At 40.7% G+C, this 24,706-nt stretch overlaps 2 protein-coding genes and 1 pseudogene across 7 annotated transcripts in view; 2 read left to right on the plus strand and 1 right to left on the minus strand.

The window, feature by feature from the left end:
* The window catches only part of LRP6 (LDL receptor related protein 6), a 151,182-nt gene extending 145,121 nt beyond the window's left edge, over positions 1-6,061 (plus strand). For all 6 annotated transcript variants that reach the window (XM_078338294.1, XM_078338296.1, XM_002752136.6 and 3 more), the window contains one exon: positions 482-6,061. In XM_078338294.1, coding sequence (XP_078194420.1) covers positions 482-776 — 295 coding nt within the window. In that variant the 3' untranslated portion in view covers positions 777-6,061. The remainder of the gene's footprint in view (positions 1-481) is intronic.
* Positions 6,062-11,071: 5,010 nt separating this feature from the next.
* Positions 11,072-17,125, plus strand: LOC118144078 (uncharacterized). Its single transcript, XM_035255293.3, has 2 exons — positions 11,072-11,169; positions 16,713-17,125. The coding sequence occupies exons 1-2, from the start codon at positions 11,128-11,130 to the stop codon at positions 17,010-17,012; spliced, it is 342 nt and encodes a 113-aa protein (XP_035111184.1). The 5' UTR covers positions 11,072-11,127; the 3' UTR covers positions 17,013-17,125.
* Positions 17,126-18,246: 1,121 nt separating this feature from the next.
* LOC100390895 (microtubule-associated protein RP/EB family member 1 pseudogene) lies at positions 18,247-19,329 on the minus strand (annotated as a pseudogene).
* Positions 19,330-24,706: the final 5,377 nt, after the last annotated feature.

The raw sequence follows: 24,706 nt of genomic DNA on the forward strand, positions 1-24,706 counted from the left end.
TGTACAGAAGAAAGAAACGAAGCCTTCAGATATCATTAAGTTATTCATCAGGTTAATTTTGAAGCAGTTAAAGAATGTTGAGGAAATGCTGCCATGTTTTAGTAGTGCAGAATATGTAAAAACCCATTCTTCCATAGGCTATGAAACTGCAGAACAAATTTGAAATAGTCATTTTTTTATTCTGTGATGCCGTTTAACTTGAAGATATAAGAGCACATCCAGAGGCTAGATTGAATTCACCTCTACATTCCCATCCTGGTCATTTTCACTTGCCACTTTCTCATTTGCAAATAAGAAAGTACGTGTAATCTTCCGCAGCCAATCTGCCGCTGAAAGTTGCCTCTTGGTCTGTGTAAATTTAAATTGCAGTAGCTTATTGTTTTCTCAAAGTGAAGTTTACATCTAATACTTCTGTTCTGAGAGTGAAAATCATTTTTCTGTAAAACTAACTCTGCTTTTCTTTATTTTCTCCCTATACCAGCTACAGGCCATATAGTTACCGGCACTTTGCACCCCCCACCACACCCTGCAGCACAGATGTTTGTGACAGTGACTATGCTCCTAGCCGGAGAATGACCTCAGTGGCAACAGCCAAGGGCTATACCAGTGACTTGAACTATGATTCAGAACCTGTGCCCCCACCTCCCACACCTCGAAGCCAATACTTGTCGGCAGAGGAGAACTATGAAAGCTGCCCGCCTTCTCCATACACAGAGAGGAGCTATTCTCATCACCTCTACCCACCGCCACCCTCTCCCTGTACAGACTCCTCCTGAGGAGGGGCCCTCCTCCTCTGACTGCCTCCAACATAAAAATGTAAATATACATTTGGTTGAGATCTGGAGGGGGGGAGGGAGCTTTTAGAGAAGGATGAGGCAGACCATGTACAGTTAAAATTATAAAATGGGGTAGGGAATACTGGAGATATTTGTACAGAAGAAAAGGATATTTATATATTTTCTTAAGACAGCAGATTTGCTGCTTGTGCCATAAAAGTTTGTATAAAAAATAAATTTGTACTAAAAGTTTTATTTTTGCAAACTAAATACACAAAGCATGCCTTAAACCCAGTAAAGCAACTGAGTACAAAGGAAACAGGAATAGCAAAGGCATCACTGACCAGGAACGTCTGGGCTTTGTCGATACCAAAAACAAAAGAGAGAGAAAGAAAAACTATTAAGTCCATCTCAGAGCAGCAAACCATAAATACTTGGAAGTAGCCAAATAGCCTTCAGTTAACTAACATTTGAGGGCCAACAAGTAAGAAATTATGGGAAAAAAAAAAAAGGAATTCATACTAACCTTGGACAAGGTTGGTATTTCTTGGAATTTCTCAGTATTAGTGAGGAAAGTAGATATTTATAAAAATCCATTCTGAGTGTTGCTGTTGTAGGAGGATCAGCCCTCTGATAAGACGCTACGAAGCTGTGTGTGTGCAAGTCTTCTGTCCCTACCTTTGGAATTCATACCTCTGTCAAAAATGAATTTTTTCTCTTGGTATTTTTACCTTGCTGCCTCTCCCAGCAACTTGTTAGGTCATTTTGCCAAGATACCATGAGTTGTTTAAGCTTTTAAGCTGAGGCATTGACTAATGGAATTTTTTAAATTAAAGTTTGATTTTAATATTTCTGCTAGCTCCATTCCCCAGTAAGCCTAGCTCTTCAATTTGACTGCTGTTTTTCACATAATGATCAAGACATATTATTGCTTTTCTTCCAAGATTGTTTTAATGCTCATTAAAATGTCTTTTTACAACACGTATAGACAATGTTTAAGAATTAAAGATTTAACCATTATGTTTTTGTTGTAAATTAATCATATATCCTTGCACTACTTTCAGCATATATCACAGTATGAAATCATTTTTATATATATTTTTCTGAGTAAAACATTTAATTATGTTCTGGTTAGAAACAATCTACTTAAAAGGAATTTTTTCTTGTTAGGATTTTCCCTATATTAACAGTTTGTGACGTGTTTCACGTTCTTTAGCCTGGTTTTTCTCAGAATGATGTCTACATACATACCTCTTCTAATGCGTGACGTGAGTTTAACATCTTCTGTTACCCACCGTGAATGTTAGGCTGTTTTCAAATTATCCACAAGTTATTCTTGTAATCACCTCCTATTTTTACGTGCATTTTCTCTTCCCCATTATGGATTAAGATAATTTAACAAATATAACAATGGGGATTAAATGAGAAGGCCAACTATTACCTTCTCAGCTGTCAGAATTTGGGTGGAAGGAACAATGGCAGCCTCTTTCGTGATCTGCCTGACCTGCTGTCATGTATGGTACTGGGGCTGCTAATTCTTCAGCTGTCAGGGCTGACCTGTGGAATGATTCTAGTGCTTGCTCTGCCATCTTGCTAGATGTTCGTTTCCTGCTTTTTACACATGTCTAGCATTTCTCTGCTAAAATGGAATGTTTTAAAGCTAATGTATTTTTACCTTAAGAGATGTTGGTTAATTATTGAATTTTTTTGTTTCTCTTTTAATTCTGTTTTGCTAAGGCCTTTGGGTTTCAGGGCCCAAGAGAAAACAGTGGAAGAAAGGATTCAGAATTTTGGCAAGGGTGAAGTAACTTTTCATGCAATTAAAAAATACCCGAGTAAAGTTTTTAAAGAGAAAATTGTGGTTTTAGAATAATGCTAATTGTTGGGTACGGTTTATAAGAATCAGGTGCACTTGATTTTGCCTATAAGCAAATGGTGAATTTATCAATGTCCTACTTTTCAGTCAGATGAGCGTTAACGCTTCCTGTTGCTGGAACTAAGTGCCCACAGTCTCAGATGAAATGGACATTGAACTTGCATTCTGTGATACACAGGGGCACTTGATGCTTAAATGAAGATGGAAAGGTTAGCAATAACTGGGTGTCGATTAGAATCTGAGAATTCTATATGTTTACATTTTTACATGTGCATCTTTATCTGGTGGGCTTCCCATGTGGGAACTTGCACTATCATAAACAAGAAGAATATGCCTTGTTTATCTCAGTCCAAGTGCTTGTACTGCGATGGCAATGGCCTCTTCTTACAGAATACTAATTTGTGTGCCAATTTGTTTAAAGTTATTTGAAGGCAGTTCAGCTTAATCTCAGTATTCTTTTTCTGGGGTAGATGAGATGGATTCTTAATATTTCTGGGAGTACTTTTTAATGAGAGAGTTGTCAAATTTGGAAAGATTTATTGACCATTAGGTTAAATGGACAGTTAAGCTTAAGGAAACTGTATATTGATTATTAAACAAGAGCTGTATTGGAAAAGTTGAGAGGAAATACATGAGACCACAAATGAGGGGGAAAAAAGAAAAGGGGTTTTAAAATTTGGCCTATTAAATTTATTGTCCAAGGGGGAAAATGAATAATGTTTCATTAGATTCCTTATATGCAAAAGTATTTGTTTTGAACATGTGTCGTAAAATATTCGCACTAACTGATGTGATTAAAATTATCCGAGAAATAAACTTGAGCATAACATACTTTCTGTGCACCACAGTAAGCTATTCTGCACGGAAGTGGTCTTTTATTACTAAGGCCTGGACTTGGCTGCAACAGAGCCTGGTCTTCTGAATAGTGATTTAAGGAGTTTTGTTACTTAAGTCATATAGAGGCACATTCACAGGAAAAAAATAGTTGGTGGATAGAATTTTCTCACTAATAATTTTTCTTCCATAAAATTATATTATGCCTTTGGCACTTGCTGCTACTCTTAACAGCCTATCACAAGATGTCTGTTTAGCGGAAAATTATATAGTTAACTTTGATTTTAATATAAAAATGCCTTATGATACACGACCAAGAGATCTCTGATTCTTTAATAAGTTTGAGGACAGCTAATCTACAGAGATAGATATTCAGAAATGAAGACTTTAATTTATCTATTATAGGCCAGTAATTAGGGGAAGGGATTTTGAGCAGTACAATTTTAAGATGATTTTGAGGGTTGTATTTCTTTATTATTTAAAATACCCTAAAGTCAGGCCAGGTGTGGTGGCTCATGCCTGTAATCGCAACACTTTGGGAGGCCAAGTCAGTCAGATCACCTGAGGTTGGGAGTTCGAGACTAGCCTGACCAACATGGAGAAACCCTGTCGGTACTAAAAATATAAAAAATTAGCCAGGCGTGGTGACGCATGCCTGTAATCCCAGCTACTCGGGAGGCTGAGGCAGGAGAATCACTTGAACCCGGGAGGCGGAGGTTGCACTCCAGCCTGGGCAAGAAGAGGGAAACTGTCTCAAAAAACAAAACAAACAAACAAAAAACCCTAAAGTCAGTGCTTTATATGAAGGAAACTCATTCATTATTGAAGATATAAAAATAGCCACCATCTGTATTAGGCAGTCAGTTTTGGAGGATCATCTTTTTGTTTTGCTATAAAGCCCTATTAATGAAGAATACTTCCAGTAGAGTTAATAGCTGTGGCTTTACCTACTGTGTTAATGAAATGTGTTTGTTTATGTGACTCGATACCAGTAGTCATAATAGAGACGGAAGAAGCATGGTTTAAGTAAGCCTGCTTCTCTGTAGTGAATGGGCTGCTGCTGCCTAGTTTAGCTTCTTAGAAATGTCATACTTTGAATTGTTTTATTTCTTGTAGGGGAAGCTTTATCCCACTACATTGATTTGCATGCCATAGGAATTAGATACTGGTTACCATTACAATCTAACAAGATTCAGAAACAAAAATCTTGGGCTTTTCACATTCAAAATATGTCACACTCTTAATAAATGTGTGGTGCTCAAGTCTACATACGGCAACCATAGTTTATCTGGAGTATGGATATGAGTGCATTTACCAGAATCAGTTAGTGGACGAGTATTTGGGCATCTACAGATGAGACTATACACTGTGTGGACTGAGTCCTGAAGAAGCTTATAGCCAAATGTGGTTTAAAATATTATCAGAATTCTTAAGCTCAAGGAATTTAATTTTATTAGGTACTTCTTATCTCAAACCTCAAATGAGCCCAGAGGAAGATGATTTTAGAAAGTACTCACTGTACATGTGCCACTTCGAACTTTTGGGATGGCACCATTTTATAACAGTCTCACAGTCTCACTTTTGAAATTCTCAACATTTTACGGTAGAAGACTTTGGACCTCAACTATAAAATTATACATTTAGAATTTTTAAAAAATTTTAAGTTATAAGCATTGTGAATTCACACTCTAAGGCCGACTTCATATACATCTCATTAAACTAAGCCTGTACCGGAGTGGAGTGGAAGGTGGAGTCTGACATTAATCGGTCACTGACTCTACCCTCACCCTCCTTCAATTGAGGTAAACTTTGCTGTTTTTCTTTTTCATAAAGCATTCTTAAATTGTTGAGTTTATTGCTGAAAAAAATCTTCATGACTTTACAGATAGAATTACAGACTAAGTGGTTTCTTATACTTAGAAGCAGAGTACAGATCTAACAAACTGTTAGATTTCCCATCACTTGGGGTTTGCCCGAAACCAACACCACAGAATTATAGACAACACACTTTTGCTTAACTGCCCATTTTGGTTGTTTTGTTTTTAATCAAATATAAACAGGATGGGGGATAGAGATAGATATACCATATATCTAATGCCTAAATATGGTTATTAAAGGGAAAGTTTTTAAAGTCTGATTAAATCCGGTATTACATGAAATTAAGTATTATATGGGTTAGTAAGGAAAAATTTTAAAAAGTAGAGAGGATACCAAGAAGATTAAACTGGACTAGCCTTATTTGCAAGTGAAGGATCTGGTGCTGCTTTCAGATGTTTATCCTTTTTTTTTTTCCCCTTAAGCTTTAATCTTCGTCATTGTCTTAAAGTCAACTGGTGTTTCTTGTTCATCGACTTCGGTACGATGGTGCTTTGCAAGGATGTATTTATATTATCATGGCCAACATTTGGTCAGCCCTTGTCCACTTATTCACTTCCCTCCTTTTGTAAAATAAGTGCTTTAATTATAAACTGTATAAAAAATACCTTGTATAAAAACCCTTTTTTGATTATTACAATAAGCTGAATTGTAACAAATGAAATGTTGATTTTTATAATAAAACAGTGGAAAAATAAAAGTCTCTGTCCTTTCTTTTCAGCAAGAAATTAAGACCATAGCTGTTGTGCTTTGCTGTGATATAAATGAGACTGTTTCAGACGCAACAAAATCCACCTTTATTGTTTGCATTTTAAATAATACTCAGCTAGCACACCTGTAGACCCAGCTGCTTGGAAGACTGAGGTGGAAGGATCACTTAAGCCGGAGAGGTTGAGGCTGCAGTAAGACTGGTGATTCTGCCACTACGCTGCAGCCTTGGGCGACAGTTGAGACCCTGTCTGAAACTCAGTCTCCGAGAGAGATTTGCAAAAGGCTATTGCTTAGTTCAATGCTGGCAGCATTTGTAATTGGGAACAGAGAGTAAGAAATAGCCTGTGCTTCAGAACTGCTTTTGTTTTCAGTAAACTGGAAGGAGTTCTAGTATGGACTCTGAGCACTTCCCTGTTTTCCAAGATCTTAAATTAGCTTATAAAATGCACATTGCTTTCCTGGTGAAGAGCCCAGTATGATGTGATGATTCTTTTTTTATGAGGGTAGGACCTGGTAAAAACCAGTGAAACAACAGGTCTCAGCTTGATACTAAGTTCACTAATTTGATAGCAAGGGAAGAAAGCTGCTTTTTTATTTTGCAATATTTAAGCTCAAATATCAAGTAAAGGGAAATCAAGTTTTAAAATATCTTTCCTTATCCAATGCTGTCAAGTGAACTTACCTTGGTCTTTGCTGACTCCTCCCTTCTTTCTCCTGGAAGGAAAACAAAAACTATGCAAATCGTGCTATTCCCAGTTAAATGAAAGGAAGAAAAGGCAGAAGATTGGTTTGCCTGATTTAAAGGCAGTCTCAAGAATGGGGAAAACACTGCAAACTGTTTTGGGTCCTTCTTTCCCCAGATAGGTTTTCAGCTAAGTAAATCATTAAGTAATTTTCATTTAAATTATTTGCCTTGTATATGGTTGGATTGTTTCTATACATTTAATTCAAATGACAAATTACTGTCCTCAGATCTCTGGTTCCATTCATTTATATAATTATGTAATCTGCACAATCCCCCCTCCCACAGAAAATCTGCTTGAGATTTGCATTTGCAAATTCATATTTAGTCAACATACAAAACCAATCTTCCCCAGTACAGAAGCTAAAATGAAGGATAATTTTATTAACATTCTGGCCTGCATTTACTGTGTACCAGGCACTGTGCCGCCTCTCCCTCCACCCACCCACTCACTTAATCGAATGAATGCCAGCTGTGGTAGCTTGAGCCTGTAATCTCAGCTACTTGGGAAGCTGAGGCAGGAAGATCTTTTGAGGTCAGGAGTTTGAGACTAGCCAGGTCAACAGAGAAGCCCCTACCTCTAGAATAAAAGGAATAATAAACTGATTAATGACCAGGCTTGACAGTAAATGCCAAATTTGGTTATGAAAAGCTCCACTGCGAAATTTTGATTAGAAACAGGTTGTCTCTTGGTAGAGGGAAAAGGACGTGCATTGAGGTCTAGATTCTAATCTTTATTCCATTGTAATTAATTTTCAAGGCATGTCTGGACTCGTTTATCTCTCAGTGTTTCTCCGCATTAGTCTCTAATGTAGAGTTTTCAGAACCTTGACTAATGAGCAGTTGACTTTTTTTTTTTTAAGTCCTGCTCTATCACTGAGGCTGGAGTGAAGTGGCGCAATCTCTGCTCACAAGCCAGTTGACTCTTAGTCAATTCCGCTACCTGTTCTGGAGAAATACATAATGCATTTGAGGCAATGAATTGTATTATAAGGTAGAATCTACTGGAGCCCAAACACCTATGCGGTATCCTCTTCTATGCTTCCTTTCCCCTAGGCCTTTGCTTTTCTTTCCAAAGAAGATAACTCAGAAAGGAGACAGCTCGATACCCATCTTCCATCACAAGCGGCATGGCAAACAAAAGTGATTATCTTGAAGTCTTTTGACTTCTGATCATTCTACCAAAGCTCCCCCACTACTACTATTAGTCAACTGAACAGCCTCGAACATCTCATGTTTTGTCCAGTAATTGAAGTACTTTCTTGGGGATTCCATGGGAAGTACATGGTTGGGGTCCTCAAGTATGCAGTGCTATGATTTTTAACTGCAGATACATATGTAACAGGAACATTTTAATACCTCAGTTTCTCTAATCTAGGTTATTCGTATTTTCTCTTATGTCAGTTTTAGTTACTTGTATCTTTCAAGGAATTTGTCCACTTCATCTAAGTTGTTGATTTACTGACATAAAATACGTTTCTGGCTGGGCATGGTGGCCCACGCCTGTAATCCCAGCACTTTGGGAGACCAAGGCGGGTGGATAACGAGGTCAGGAGTTCAAGACCAGCCTGGCCAATATTGTGAAACCCTGTCTCTACTAAAAATACAAAAATTATTTGGATGTGGTGGCGTGTGCCTGTAATTCCAGCTGCTCTAAAGGCTAAGCTGGGGGAATCGCTTGAACCTGGGAGGCAGAGGTTGCAGTGAGCCGAGATTGTGCCAGTGCGCTTCAGCCTGGGCGACAGAGCAAGACTCCATCTCAGAATATATATATACTTATACACACACACACACACACACACACACACACACATATTTTTTTCTTATCCTTTTACTGTCCAGTTTTGTTTCTGACGTCAGTAATTTGTGTCTTCTCTTTTGAGGCTCAGAACATAGTACCTAAAATATGACACCTTGGAATACTATTTTAAGCTGAAAGAATTTGAGAAAAATCACAGAAGCAGGATTCCCTCATCATTCTCACCTGAAGCAGGTTACAAAACCTGGGATAAATTTCCTGATCTTCTCTCCTTAAGCAGGTCCCTCGTGTGAGAGGTGCCCTCTCTAAACCTGGAGGAAAGAAACAGTCTTATCTCTAAAGACAAAGGGTCACAAAGAAGAATCTTAAACTTAGATCTTGCTAAGTTTCCCGCAGTTATCACGAGATCATGCCCTTTATGTCCTACCGTATTTCTCCACAACTGTCTACTCTTCATCTAACCTGCTACAAAACATGCTAACACTTACCAGTTTCTTTGGGTTTTCATTTCACTATGAAGACTCCTGGACCGTGTAAAACATATTAAATAAATTTGATGGGGGTGGGGGAGACAGAGTTTTGCTATGTCATCCAGGCTGGAGTGCATTGATGCAATTTTAGCTCACTGTAACCGCCACCTCCCACTCAGGTGATCCTCCCACTCCCGCCTCAGCGTCCTGGATAGCTGGGACTACAGGCACACACCACCACATCCAGCTAACTTTTTGTAGTTTCTAGAGATGAGGTTTTGCCATGTTGTCCAGGCTGGTCTGGAACTCCTGGGCTCAGGCAATCTGCCCACCTCAGCCTCTCAAAGTGCTGGGATTCCAGGTGTGAACTACCACACCTAGCCAGAAACTCTGCTTCTTTATAGCTCCATCCCCACCCCATTTGGTTGTCACAAAGTTACACCTTTATCCATGTGCCCCAAAACATAAATAGTTATTTTAAACACATTGGTCTTTTAGATTATGTAGAAAACAATGTGGAGGCCAGACATGGTGGCTCACGCATGTAATCCCAGCACTTTGGGAGGCCGAGGTGGGCGGATCGCCTGAGGTCAGGAGTTTGAGATCAGCCTGGCCAACGTGGTGAAACCCTGTCTCTACTAAAAATACAAAAATTAGCTGGGTGTGGTGGTGTGCTCTTGTAATCCCACCTACTCAGGAGGCTGAAGCAGATTTGCTTGAACCCAGGAGGCGGAGGTTGCAGTGAGCCAAGATCGTGCCATTGTACTCCAGTACAAAAGCGAGACTCTGTCTCAAAAAAGAAAAAAAAAAATGTGGAGTAACAAAACAAAGTTACAACAATACTAGTTTTTAGATTTTTTTTTTTTTTTAATGTACTATTAGTCTCTTACTCGGGCATGGTGACTCACGCCTGTAATCCCAGCACTTTGGGAAGCCCAGGCAGGTGGATCCTTTGAGGGCAGGAGTTCAAGACCAGCCTGGCCAACATGGTGAGATCCCATCTCTACTAAAAATACCAAAGGTAGCTGGGCGTGGTGGTGAGTGCTGGTAATCCCAGCTACTAGGGAGGCTGAGGCAGAAGAAGGGTTTGAGCCCTGGAGGTAGAGGTTGCAGTGTGCTGAGATCATGCCACTACACTCCAGTCGGTGATAGAGTGAGACTCCATCTCAAAAAAAAAAAGTATTAGTCTCTTAAATCATATAGAAAACAAAAAGCGTTACAAAATAATACTAGCTTTGGGCTGGGCATAGTGGCTTGTCTCTTAAATCATATAGAAAACAAAAATGATTAGTCTCTTAAATCATATAGAAACCAAAAAGCTTTATAAAATAATACTAGCTTTGGGCTGGGCTTGGTGCCTTATGCCTGTAATTCTAGCACTTTGAGAGGCCAAGGCAGGCGGATCACCTGTTTGAGACCAGCCTGGACAACATGGTGAAACCCCGTCTCTACTAAAAATATGAAAATGAGGTGGGCATGGTGGCACACACCTGTAACCCCAGCTACCTGGGAGGCTGAGGGATGAGAACTGCTTGATCCCTCCAGGAGGCGGAGGTTGCAGTGGGCTGAGATTGTGTCACTGTACTTTAGCCTGGGTAACAGAGCAAGAATCTGTCTCAAAAAAATAACAATAATCCTAGCTTTGGTAGCGGCCTATGTATTTACCGTCATTGAGATTTTTATTTTTCAAATGGCTTTAATTACTGTCAAGGGTCCTTTAATTTCACCCTGCAGGACTCCGTTTAGCATTTCTTGCAGAGTAGATCTCGTCTAACAAACTCAATCAGCTTTTGTTTATCAGGAATTAGTTTCCCCCTCATTATTGAAAGATAATTAATATGGTTTGGCTGTGTTCCTCTGGAAATCTCATCTTGAATTGTAGTTCCCATAATCCCCACGTGTCGTGGGAGGGATCTGGTGGGAGGTAATTGAATCACGGGAGTGGTTTCCCCCATGCTATTCTCGTGATAGTGAGTAAGTTCTCACGAGATCTGGTGGTTTTATAAGGGGCTTCCCCCACTGCTCGGCTCTCATTTTTCTCCGGCTGTTACGTGAGGAAGGATTTGTTTGTTTTACCTAACGTCATGACTATAAGCTTCCTGAGTCTTCTCCAGCCATACCGAACTGTGAGTCAATTAAACCTCTTTTTTGGTGGGGCTGTGGGGAGCCCCTGCTTGGGTGCTGCTGCATTGTCCTTGGGGCAATACACCTGATCCGGCCGCAGGGCCTGCACGGAGCTTGCTCCTGTGTCAGCACTTGGAGGGGCAGCCAAACCCCACACTCACTCATTCGCGTGCTCCCTCTCACTAGGGGCTGCCCAGTAGTTGGGTGCCCCGGCTGCGAGCCCAGCAAAGGGGATGAGAAAAATCCTGTGTCATTATCTTCATGTTTCCTAATTCTTCTGCTTCCTCAAATCTGTCTTTAAATTTGTTTAGAGAATTTTTTTTTTTTTTTTTGAAACAGAGTTTCGCTCTTGTTGCCCAGGCTGGAGTGCAGTGACACGATCTTGGCTCACTGAAACCTCTGCCTCCTGGATTCAAGCAATTCTCCTGCCTCAGCTTCCCAAGTAGCTGGGATTACAGGCTTGTGCCACTACGCCTGGCTAATTTTTATATTTTTAGTAGAGATGGGGTTTCGCCATGTTGGCCATGCTGGTCTCAAACTCCTGACCTCAGCTGTCCGCCCGCCTCAGCCTCCCAAAGTGCTGGGATTACAGGTGTCAGCCACCACGCCCAGCCATTTAGTGAATTTTTAATTTCACTAATTGTACTTTCAGCTTTCAAAATTTTTGTTTTCTTTTTAGGTTGCTTGTCTCTTTATTGATATTTCTATTTCATCCATACATTATTTACATAGTTTTTTCTTTCTCCACGTTTCTTTTGTTCTTTTTTGAGAATTTCTTTTTTTGAGAGAAGGAAAGAAAAAAAAGTGAAGGAGAGGAAGAGAGAGGAAGAAAAAGAGCTAGAGGAGGGAACGGAAATGTTGCTTTATTCTAAAAAAAATGGGTATTAATAATGGCCAATCAATATTTCATTTAAACCTATGAGTAGGTGTGATGTGGTATTGACAAGAATGTATATTTTGTGTATTTAAAGTGGAGAGCTCTATAAATATTAAGTTTACTTGTTCCGGATGTGAGTTCGAATCCTGGATATCCTTATTAATTTTCTGTCTCATTGAGTCTAAGTCTCTATGTATCTGGGTGTTAGGATCGTTAGCTCTTATTGTTGCATTGATCCTTTTACCACTGTATCTTTGTTGCTTTAAAATCATCAGATACGAGAATTGCAACTCCTGCTTTTATTTATTTATTTATTTATTTTTGCTCTCCATTTGGTTGGTAAATCTTTCTCCATCCCTTTGTTTTGAGTCTTTGTGTATCCTTGCATGTGAAGTGGGTCTGGATGTAGCATACCCCTGGGTTTTGGCTGTATCTTTTGATTGGGGGATTTAGTTGATTTAAATTTAGGGTTACTGCCGTTTGATGTTAACTGGCTGTTTTATCCATTCGTTGATGTAAATTCTTCTTTATGTTGCTGCTCTTTACTTTTTGGTATATTTTTAGAAAGGCTAATACTGGTTGTTTCTTTCTGTGTGTAATGCTTCTTTCAGAAGCTCCTGTAAAGCAGGCCTGGTGGTAATAAAATCTCTGAGTACTTGCTTGTTCATAAAAGATTTTATTTTTCCTTCAGTTGTGAAGCTTAGTTTGGCTGGATATGAAATTCTGGGCTGAAGGTTCTGTTCTTTGAGGATGTTGAATATTGGCCCCCACTCTCTTCTGGCTTGTAGAGTTTCTGCTGAGAGATCTGCTGTAAGTCTGATAGGCTTGCCTTTGTGGGTAACCTGACCTTTCTCTCTGGCTGCCCTCAGTATTTTCTCCTTCGTTTCAACCCTGGTGAATCTAACAATTATGTGCCTTGGGGTTGGTCTTCTTGAGGAATATCTTTGTGGTGTTCTCTGTATTACCTGGGGTTGAATATTATCCTGCTTTGCTAGTTTAGGAAAATTTTCTTGAATAATATCCTGAAGGGTATTTTCCAGCTTGGATTCATTCTCTCCGTGGCATTCAGGTACACCTATCAAACGTACTTTGGTCTTTTCACATAGTCCCACATTTCTTGTAGACTTTGCTCATTCCTTTTTAGCTTTTGTTCTCTAATCTTGTCTTCTTGTTTTATTTCATTAAGTTGGACTTTGACCTCTGATATCCTTTCTTCTGTTTGAACAATTCAAGTGTTTAAACCTGTGCATACTTCTCGGAGTTCCTGTATTGTCTTCTTCAGTTCCATTAATTCACTTATATTCCTCTCTAAGTTGTCTATTCTCATTAGGATTTCGTCAAACCTTTTTTCAAAGTTCTTAGTTTCTTTACATTGGGCTACAACATGTTCTTTTAACTCACAGAAGTTTCTTATTATCCATCTTCTGAAGCCTGATTCTGTTAATGAAATGCACTCATTCTCCATCAAACCTTGTTCCCTTGTTGATGAGGAACTGTGATCCTCTTTAGAGGGAGAAGCATTCTGATTTTGAGTATTCTCAGCCTTTTTACGCTGGTTGCTTCCCATCATTGTAAATTTATCCACCTGTCGTCTTTGTAATTACCAACTTTCAAATTAGGTCTCTGAGTGGACGTCCAAGTTGTTAATTCCCAGGGCCGAAATCTGAGCGACCCACTGCACCGGCCAAAATAGCGGCGTTAAGACTGATGGTGCTTTTCTGCCTGGGAATCTCCAGTCTGGCTTCCTTCTTGAGTCTGTAATAGGCGACTCTGCCTTCCCGGAGCTCCAAACCTCGGTCAGAAGGGGAACCCAGTCCCGTTTACTCTGCACCAAGAGCTGCCGCGCCGGCCACCAGAGTTGCGCTGGTGACCCGTGCGGCTCCTCCACTGGGAATCTTCTGCTCCATGAGCGAAAAAAATTTGTCTGAAAGTGTGGCGTCCTTTTGTTCTCTGCACTTTCACTGAGAGCTGCAATCCTGAGATGTTAGCGATCAGCCATCTTGGATCGTTCCCACCTTTTAAGAATCTTTAAAACAGTTGTTTGAAAGCCGTTCTCTAGTAGATTTGCCACCATATCTTTTTCAGAGACAGTTTCTGTTGCTTTATTTTTTTCTTTTGGTCATACTTCTCTGTTTTCCTGTATGCCTTGGGTCATACGTTCCTGTTTTCCTATATGCGTTGAATTTTTGTTGAAAATTAGACATTTGACTCTAATAATATGGTAACTGTGGAAATCAGATTATTCCCCTTCCCTAGGGTTTGCTATTTTGCAGTTTGGGTTTGTGTGGTTTAGATTTATTTTCATTTATTTATTTTTGAGACAGTCTCACTCTGTTGCTCAGGCTGGAATGCAGTGACACAATCTCAGCTCACTGCAACCTCTGCCTCCTGGGTTCAAGCAGTTCCCTGCCTCACTTTCCTGAGTAGCTGGGATTATAGGCATGTGCCACCATGCCTGGCTAATTTTTGTATTTTTAGTAGAGACGGGGTTTCACCATTTTGGCCAGGCTGGTCTTGAACTCCTGACCTCGTGATCCACCTGTCTTTGCCTCCCAAAGTGCTGGGATTATAGGTGTGAGCCACTGCGCCCGGCCAGTTTTGATTTTTCATTGTTGTACACTGTCTCTGTACCAAGGATCACCCTGAGGTATAAACTTAAGTCTTCTGAGGTCTTTTCTGAGTCTGTGTTTCTCTTTGGACATGCAAGGTCAGTTTTGTATTTTTCCCCCAAATACAGTTGCTTTTAAATATCCTAGTCTCATTGTCTGGCTCCCCAAAGGGGAAAAGGAGAACAATGAAAGGGAGAAAAAGAGGGCACAGGCCCTTTAAATTTCCTGGAAGTCACATCGACTGGAAGGGGAGGGGCTTGTAGTCATGGGGAGAGGTATAATGGGTCAGACTGCAGACAATGGCTGCCACCTCTCTACCTGCACCCCTTTGATTAGAGCAGGAGTCAGCAATCCGTGTACAAATCAGTGCACAGATCTCTGATTGAAGAACATGGTTCTTTTTTCCACTCTGCCTACCACAAGCTGTGTGCAAACTTCTCCAGGAACAAGTGCACCATTGCTTGCTGTGGACTGGAGTTGGGGGATCGGTAGCTGCTACTGTGCTAAGAGCTGAAGTTGATGAAATTAACTGTAGTTTCTCTGTTGAAGCTTTTGCCTGGAAGTTGCAAACATTTAACAGACTTCAGAGTTCCAGAATAGTTACCTCAGATGGATTCTGTCTAAGCTATTGTTGTCTAGGTGGGAGACAGATTTCTAGTGTTTCCTATTCCACCATCTTCCCAGAATCCTTTCCTATCATTTATGTATTTATTTATTTATTTAGAGATGGAGTCTCACTCTATCACCAGGGTGGGAGTGCAGTGGTGCAATCTTGGCTCACTGCAACTTCTGCCTCCCAGGTTCAAGCAATTCTCTTGCTTCAGACTCCTGAGTAGCTGGGAGTAGGTGGTACAGGCATGTAAACTACCATGCCTGGCTAATTTTTGTATTTTTATTAGTGACGGGGTTTCACCATGTTGGCCAGGCTGGTCTCGAACTCCTGGCCTCAGGTGATCCACCTGCCTCCGCCTCACAAAGTGCTGGGATTACAGGCATGAGCCATGGTGCCTGGGCTCATTTGTGTTTTTATTGTCATAAGTTTTACTTCTGAGTTTTGTAAATGCCATAATATACTGTTAGTATTCTGCTTTAAACAATTGTCTTTTAAATGTAAAGAAAGATACTTTTATTTATCTGCATATTTATTATATTGGATGCTCTTATTCCATCATAGAGATCTGGGTTTCCATCTGCTACAATTTTCCTTCAGGCTGAGCGCTTCCTTTGGTGTATCTTCTACTCTTAGTCTGCTCGTGACACATTCTACTTTTCAAAATTCTGAAAACGTCTTCATATTTTCTCCTTTTTGCTGATCAGTCAAGCTAGAGGTTTTATTGATCTGCTCAACAAACCAGCTTTTGGGTTTGTTGACTTTTTTCCCCGCTATTGCTTGTTTTCTATTTCTTTGATTCCCTTTCTTGTGCCTGCTCTGGATTTGCCTTTTCTCGTTTAAGGTATAAGCTGAATTCATCAGTTAGTGACAGTTCTTTTCCAGCGTAGCTATTTAGTGCTTTTTTTCTTTTTTAACTCTTGAAATACAGACTTTTATTTAGAAACTGTTTAAAGTAGAAAAAAACCCTGTCAAGAAAGACCAGGTGGAAAACGGGTTCCCAATAAAATGGAATTTTAGGGCAACGAAAGTCTAAAAGGCCACAAAAGAGAAACAGCACCACTGTCATTTGAACAATGGCTGGTTACTTGCATTTTTTGGCATTGTTAATCACTGAATCTGGGTTTTCCTCTGAATTCCACACAGAGCGTGCACTACACAACAATTTTATCATAAAACACTTGCTTTCTACACACTTTTTAGGACAAGCTACCACCAGAAACAAATCAATACGAATACATCAGGGGCTGAACAATCTCAGTAGTGGGTGTGATACATTTTGCAGAATCCTGCGAAAAAAGGAACTGAATAGGCTGTGGGCAAAGCAAATCAGGGAGAGCTAAGGAATGAAATATTTTAAATATTAATAATTAATTCAGACACGGTACTGTATTTTCTGCAAAAGAAAATTAACATTTAGCAACACACTAATGAATTTTCTCTCCAAAGGGATTAGTGCACTGGCAAAGCATTCGGATTACAGTGGAGAGCTGTGGACGGCAGATACCGAAAACACCCCAGCCTTGCCGATCCCAAAAACACACCAGCCCTGCCGATCCCGAAAACACCCCAGCCTTGCCGATCCCGAAAACACCCCAGCCCTGCCGATCCCGAAAACACCCCAGCCCTGCCGATCCCGAAAACACCCCAGCCCTGCCGATCCCGAAAACACCCCAGCCCTGCGGATCCCGAAAACACCCCAGCCCTGCGGATCCCGAAAACACCCCAGCCCTGCAGATCCCAAGGTAACCACGGCCTTCACTGACCACTCCCTTCGCCAGAGGCCCAGAAAGAACCTGCAGCATGATCACCTACCTGCTGCATTTCCAACTCTAAGCAGCAAACTTCAATGAGCCAAAGAGGAGTCCCCAATGGGCAAGGGGACCAGAGAAGAGAAACATGGTAAGTGTAAACCCAAAAGACAGTAAAATGGGATACAATTGCCACTGAAATCCCAGAGATGTGGAGAAGTCCTGAAAAGTAGTTGTTAGATTAAACAACTGGGCACACCTGACTTCCCCAAAAACGTAATACATGGAAATTTCGGGGACAACTGGAAAAATAGAGAAATGCTCAATGAAAACCGAGCTCTTCAACTCAAACATCGCAGGGCTGAAACACATCCTCTGTTACTCAGGCAAGGATGCCTCTTGCCTTTTTAGCAAGGATGCAACTGGTCAATGACACCAAATGGCTTTACAGGGCAACTTTTTAAATGTTCCTTTGAGACCAAAGTCTAGGCCTGTGAGGATTCAAACAGCCCTGTAAGACCTGTGACAGCAGGTTCCAAAGGGTCCAGGGTCTGACCCTTCCTTCCCAGACACAATGTCAAATGCAAAATCTCCTGTCATGTACATTTTATATTTTGAAATATGGAAGCATATTTTAAATACTCTTAAGGCATTTATTTATTTATTTATTTTGAGACGGAGTTTCGCTCTTGTTACCCAGGCTGGAGTGCAATGGCGCGATCTCGGCTCACTGCAACCTCCGCCTCCTGGGTTCAGGCAATTCTCCTGCCTCAGCCTCCTGAGTAGCTGGGATTACAGGCGCGCACCACCATGCCCAGCTAATTTTTTTTTACTTTTAGTAGAGACGGGGTTTCACCATGTTGACCAGGATGGTCTCGATCTCTTGACCTTGTGATCCACCCACCTCGGCCTCCCAAAGTGCTGGGATTACAGGCTTGAGCCACCGTGCCCGGCCAAGGCATTTATTTATTACAACATTCTCTGATTTCACATTAGCTTAAAATTCAATTCAGTCTTTACATTACTCCACTGAGGTCGCTGCCTCAGCATATAACATAACACCTCCTCCGGCACTCAGTGTGACCCGCATCCGCACAGTGAGCCCCACAGTCAGCCTCTTTGTTTCCCAGGTGAACCAACTAGATGTTAATACTGCTCTGCTACAGGGTAAAAGCTCCTAACTCGAACTTACTGGAAAAGGAGTGAAACATCTGCAAAGTGCACTTTAAGAAGAGGTACTTTTTGCTTATGAAAAGAAACCAGTGACTCCTCTAAGGATAATAAAAGGGAGTATTTTACAGTTAAGCACATGATTTGGAGTGAAGAATTTGGATGTTGCTCTGCTGATCCAGGCTGTCAATACTCTTCCTGCTCCTCCTGTGGGCCCCCTTCATAAGGTATCACAAAGCCTTCATCTGTGGCATACAGAATGTCACAGGGTCTCTGCAATACAGGGTCGTTTTCCCCCTCATTCTCCTGGCAAATCAATTCAATGTTCCGTAGCTTTCCGAAGTAGAAGTCCCTCTCTTTCTCCAAGTCTTCAACAGTAAGTTTCAATACGTTGACCTGCTGCAGCAACTCAGCTGCCTCGTCATCCCCACTGCCCACACCAGGGCCAGGCTTAGGAGCCGCAGCAGTTCTCTGTGTTGAGATGGGCCTCTGGGGAGCTGCACTACTAGCACTAAGAGGTTGCTTCCGTTTATTCAGAGCTGGAGCAGCGAGGGAGGAGCCACCGCAGTTTCTTGACCTTGTCTGGCAGCCACAGGGTCATAGTCTTTTCCATCATAGTTTGTATCAAAAAACTTCTTGAACCACTGAACAAATTCAAAATTGTCCTGAAACTTTCCTTTCACTAATTTGTCCACAGGAATTATTTTGTCAACACCCATCCTCTAAAACCCGCTTGTAGTATTTTGAAGTTCTGGATGTACTCGTGTTCTAGCTTAGCTTGGAATTTCACTTTCTTCAAGGCAATGGAGCCAGGAAACAGCATGTCCAGAAACTGACCATAGGCAGCCCCTGAGCACAACTGTTCAATCTTTGTCAGATTCAACTGCAGAGACTCATTGATCCAGGCCAGCATGTCATGTCGACTTAGATTATCACAGGTCACTGACGTTGAGTATAGTTCACTGCCATCTTCTGCTCTAGGCGGAACCGCGTCCACTGCCCACACCCGGCTCCGGTTCCGTCGTCTTCTCATTCAAACTGCCAGACCCCCCATTTAGTGCTTTAAAGTTTCCTTTGCTAAAGTGAAGTACGAGGTGCTACCTTAGTGCCTCACAAATTCTAGTATGCTGTACTTCCATTTTTAAGTTCAAAATACTTCTAATTTCCCTACTGATTTGTTATTTGACCCACGGGTAATTTAGACATGTGTTACTTAGTTTCCAAGCATTTGAGGGATTTTTGAGTTATCCTTGTTATTGATTTCTAATTTATTTCCAGTGTGGTCAACAAACTTTTTTTTTTTTTTTTTTTTGAGATGGAGTCTTGCTCTTGTCACCCAGGCTGGAGTGCAATGGCGCGATCTTGGCTCACCACAACCTCCGCCTCCTGTGTTCAGGCAATTCTCCTGCCTCAGCATCCTGAGTAGCTGGGATTACAGGCACGCGCCACCATGCCCAGCTAATTTTTTGTATTTTTAGTAGAGATGGGGTTTCACCATGTTGACCAGGATGGTCTCGATCTCTTGACCTCGTGATCTGCCCGCCTCGGCCTCCCAAAGTGCTGGGATTACAGGCTTGAGCCACCGCGCCCGGCCTGCTGTTGTTGGTTTTAATGCTCTGAGTTTTCAAATCTGTTCTATGTTTACTGATTTTCTGGCTACTTGTTTTATCAATCATTGAGAGATGTTGAAATCTCCACCTATAATTGTGAAATGTTTTTGTATATTGCTCCTCGCAATTCTATCAGTTTTTGCTTCATGTATTTTGAGGCTGTTATTAGATGCATTACATTAGGATTGTTTTGTCCTTTGATGAATTACTACTTTACTATTATTAAATGACATTCTTTATCCGTGATGTATTAGTCCATTTTGCATTGCTATAAAGGAATACCTGGGACTGGATGACTTATAAAGAAAAGAGGTTTAGGCCGGGCACGATGGCTCAAGCCTATAATCCCAGCACTTTGGGAGGCCGAGGCAGGTGGATCACGAGGTGAAGAGATCGAGACCATTCTGGTCAACATGGTGAAACCCCGTCTCTACTAAAAATACAAAAAATTAGCTGGGCATGGTGGCATGTGCCTGTAATCCCAGCTACTCGGGAGGCTGAGGCAGGAGAATTGCTTGAACCCAGGAGGCAGAGGTGGTGGTGAGCCAAGATTGCGCCATTGCACTCCAACCTGGGTAACAAGAGCAAAACTCCGTCTCAAAAAAAAAAAAAGAGGTTTGTTTATTTTATTAATTGCATTTTAGGTTTTGGGGTAGATGTGCAGAACATGCAAGATAGTTGCATAGGGACACACGTGGTAGTGTGATTTGCTGCCTTCCTCCCCTTCACCCACATCTGGCATTTCTCCCCATGCTATCCCTCCCCAACTACCCCAAGAGGTTTATTTTGACTCACAGTTCTACAGACTGGACAAGAAGCATAGTGCTGGCATCTGCTTCAAGTGAGGCTCTCAGGAAGCTTACACTCATGGTAGAAGGGGAAGGGGGGGAGTAGGCATGTCAAATGAGAGATGGAACAAGAGAGACAGGGAGAATCTCAGACTTTTTAACAACCAGATCTTGTGTGAACCCATTACTTCAGGAATCCCTCCCATTCATGAGGGATGTGCCCCTATGACCAAAACACCTTCCACTAGGCCCATCTCCAAAATTGGGAATCATATTTCAACATGAGATTTGGAGGGGACAAACATCCAAACTCTATCACCTGGTAATGTTATTTGCTTAGACTCCACCTGGATTGATATTAATGTAGCCACTCCATTTTCCTTTGACTGGTGTTACAGTACGTCTTTCCATCCTTTGACTTTTGTTTTTTTGGCAGGATCTCACAGTCACCCAGTCACCCAGTCACCCAGGCTGGAGTGCCGTGACGTGAACACAATTCACTGCAGCCTCCACCTCCTGGGCTCCAGCAAGCCTCCCTCTTAAGCCTTCAGAGCAGCTGAGACTGTAGGCATGCACTACCACCACTTAATTTTTGTGTGTTTTTTGTAGAGATGAGGTTTTGTTAATTTGCCCAGGCTGTTCCTGTACTCCTGGACACAAGCAGTCCACCCACCTTGGCATCCCAAAGTGTCCATCCTTTTACTTAAGCCTGTTCATGTCTTTGTATATAAAGTTTTTTGTTTTTTTCATGTGGGATGTGTATAAAGTTGGTCTGACCTTTTAATCCAACTTGATAATCTCATTTAATTGGAATATTTATATCATCTGTACTTACTGTGATTATTCATATGGTTGAGTTTAATAGACCCCTTGCTGTTTTCTTTCTGTCTCATCTGTCCTTTGTTCCCTTTTTCCTCCTTTTCTGCCATATTATGGGTTATGTTTCATGATTCCATTTTACCTCCTTTGTTGGCTTATTAGCTATACATTTTGTATGAGTTTGTGTGTGTGTGTTTATGTTTTAGGTGTTGATTTTGGGTTTATAGTATACCTTTTTAATTTAATACAGTCTCCTTTTTTAAATTTTTTATTTATTTTTTAATTTTTAGTAGAGATGGGGTTTCACCAGGTTGGTCAGGCTGGTCTTGAACTCCTGACCTCAGGTGATCCATCTGCCGTGGCCTCTGGAAGTGCTAGATTACAGGTGTGAACCACTGTGCCTGGCCCACAGACTACTTTCAAGTGAAATTACGCACCTCACATAGTGTGGAACTGTGCATTTGCACTTCCATTTCTGTCTCTCACTCTCTGCACTACTATTACTATACATTTTAATCTACATTATAAACCCATAACACGTTATCATTTTTTGTTTTAAATAGTACATTCTCTTTTAATTAAAAACTCTTTATATTTACCACATTTTAGCATTTCTATTGCTCTTTTTCAGATACAGATTTCTATTTGGAATAATTTGGCTTCTACCTAAGGAATTTCTTTAATATTTATTATGTTTAGGTCTGCTGATAAGGAGTTCTTTTAAGTTTTGTGCATCTCAGAAAGTCTTTATTTTCCTTACATTTAAAAATCATCTTCCGACTGGGTATAGAATTATGCATTTATAGTGTTTTTCTGTTGTTTTGCTTTTTGCCTCTTGATACTTTAGAGAGGTTACTGTTTCTTTTGTGTTATTCCCCCAGACGTATGCTGTTATTTTAATTTTTCTTTCTCTGCACATGCCTTTTTCTCTGCTTGCTTTGAAGATTTTTTTTTTTCTTTATCACTGGTTTTGAGCAATTTATGGTGTGCCTGGGTGTAGTTTTCTCCCTGTCCCTAGTTTTGGTGCTTGGCATTTGCAAAATTTCTTGGTTCTGTGGGTTTATAATTTTCATCAAATTTGGAAAATCTTCACTTCAATTATACATCTATTAGACCATCAGAAGTCATTTCACAATTCACTATTGCTTTTTCCCTCAATCTTGATTTTCTCTGTTTTATTTTGGATCTATTGCTATGTCTTTAAGTGTACTTATTTGTTCTTCTATGATGTCTAATCTGCTGTTGATCCAATCCAGCATGTTTTTCATCTCAGATGTTAATAGATTTCATCTCTGGAAGTTTCGTTTGAGTCATATTTAAAAGTTCTATGTGTACTTTGCATGTCCTTCTTCTAGCTTGTTAAGCATGTGAAATACAGTTATAATAGTTCTAATGTCTGATAATTCCATCATCTGTAACGTTCTGGCTTTCTTGATTTTTCTTCTCATGATGGATTGCATTTTGCTGCTTTTTTGTATGCCTTGTAATTTTTTACTGGAAACTAGATAATGTGACTTACCTTGTTGCATGTTGGATATTTTGATAATTCTACAGATATTTTTGTGTTTGTTCTAGAACACAGCTTAGCTACTTGGTAACAGTTTAATCCTTTAAGCTTTTGCTCTTAATCTTTAGGTTGTGCAGAACCAGAAGAGTGCTTAGTCTAGGGTTAATTTTTGCCATGTCTGAGGCAAAATTGTTTTGTATATTCTACCTCTTGCTAAAATAGGCAGTATTCCTGTCCTTGTGTAAGCTTTGGAGAGTGTTCCATATTTTCAAGTGGTTCTTTCCCATGCCTTGGGTAATTTCTTCATGTACATGTTTTGATCAGTGTTCATCTCAATACCTAAGGGGAAATATCTGCAGGTCTCTGGAGCTTTGTATGACACCCTCTTTCATCCTTTATCAGACTTGCAAACTTCAGCTTCTCTGACCTTCCTGGACTCCTAGCTCTGTTCCCTCTATTCAGGGAGCTGGTGAACTCTGCATGAGTTCCCTCTCTCCAGCATGGCCTAGAAACTCTTTACATGCAATACTCCAGAGCAAACATATGGCTCACTTAGATTCTCATCTCTCAGGGACCAGTTCTCCATTACCTGATGTCCAATGCCTTGAAAATCATTGCCTCACATAGTTTGTCTTTTTTTTTTCTTTTTAGTTGTTTCAAGCAGGAGATTAAATCTGGTTAGGTAGTTCATCTTGACCAGAAGCTGTAGATGATAGTGGAAACACCTGGAGAGCTTGTTACAAGTACACATATCTTGTGGGCATACACCAGTCATACTGATTTACAAACTATATCAGTTAGATAAGGGTATGGTTCTGCAATTATGTGCCAAAACTATCCCAGGCATTGGATATATAAAGTTAAATTAGGCATAACACCCGTTTGTAAAAGACTTTGAATCCACTGCGAAAGACTGGGTAAACCAGATCTTACGGTACAATGTATTAAGCATGATGTCTATATGCAGGGTGATTTGGAGCATCTTATGAGGAAAGGCATCCAAATATAGCCACGTGATGGCCAAGGGAGGGTTATCAAATGAGCCCTGGAGGAAAGGGAGGAAGTTTGGAAAGATGAGCTAGAGTTGGTTATTTTAGTGGGAATAACGAGACAGGAAGCCAGCAGTGAAGAACACTGAAAAGAGAGAGGACATTGTTATGGAGGCTCAGAAGTACCAGGCTGCAGAATACCTTTGGGGAACTGCAAAGAGTTTGGAATGGTGGGATTAGAGTGGAGGAGGAGTTGGTCTTCAGGGTCTCCATCTGTAAAAGGAGACTCCTGTATCCCCAACACTGATGACTTTCATGTGGGAGAAGAAAACAAAAGAGAATAACTCATTTCGTTGAGATGGGTAGGCTGGTAAAGCACTTGATAATAGGTAGATCCAGTTTTCTCTTGAACCTGAGAGTATGTCTGACTTACTGACTTATTCTTCAAAGGTTTATCAAGCACCAACTTGATATCAGGCCACATACTGGGTACTAGATATCCAGAAATGTATAAGACTTTATAATTGGATAGTATTTTAAAAATTGTTTTGTGTCTTAAATACTTACTCTTGAGCACATTGCTAAAAATCCTTATTCTGAACAGCCTTAATTTCAGGAATGCAATCAGTGACTGCTTTGATAGGAAACTGGCAGCTTGGCTGAGGGCGGCACATCGCAGGGATCATCAGTGAAGACTTAACACTCACTACCAAGAACTGTTCTAAGCGCTCTACCTAAATTAACTCATTTGATCCTCAATCGGAAGACGTAGTACTTACTAATCAGAAGACACTCTTTTGACCGTAGTC

Source organism: Callithrix jacchus, chromosome 9 (assembly GCF_049354715.1).
Source record: "Callithrix jacchus isolate 240 chromosome 9, calJac240_pri, whole genome shotgun sequence".
NCBI classification, from domain to species: domain Eukaryota; kingdom Metazoa; phylum Chordata; class Mammalia; order Primates; family Cebidae; genus Callithrix; species Callithrix jacchus.

What these genes read in the sequence shown, in the direction of transcription:
- LOC118144078 (XM_035255293.3), top strand. Translation starts at nt 11,128, where the DNA reads ATGACTATAAGCTTCCTGAGTCTTCTCCAGCCATACCGAACT. An exon ending in TTCTCCAGCCATACCGAACT is followed by an intron (nt 11,170 to 16,712) that starts GTGAGTCAATTA and finishes TTCTCTCCAAAG; the next exon opens with GGATTAGTGCACTGGCAAAG.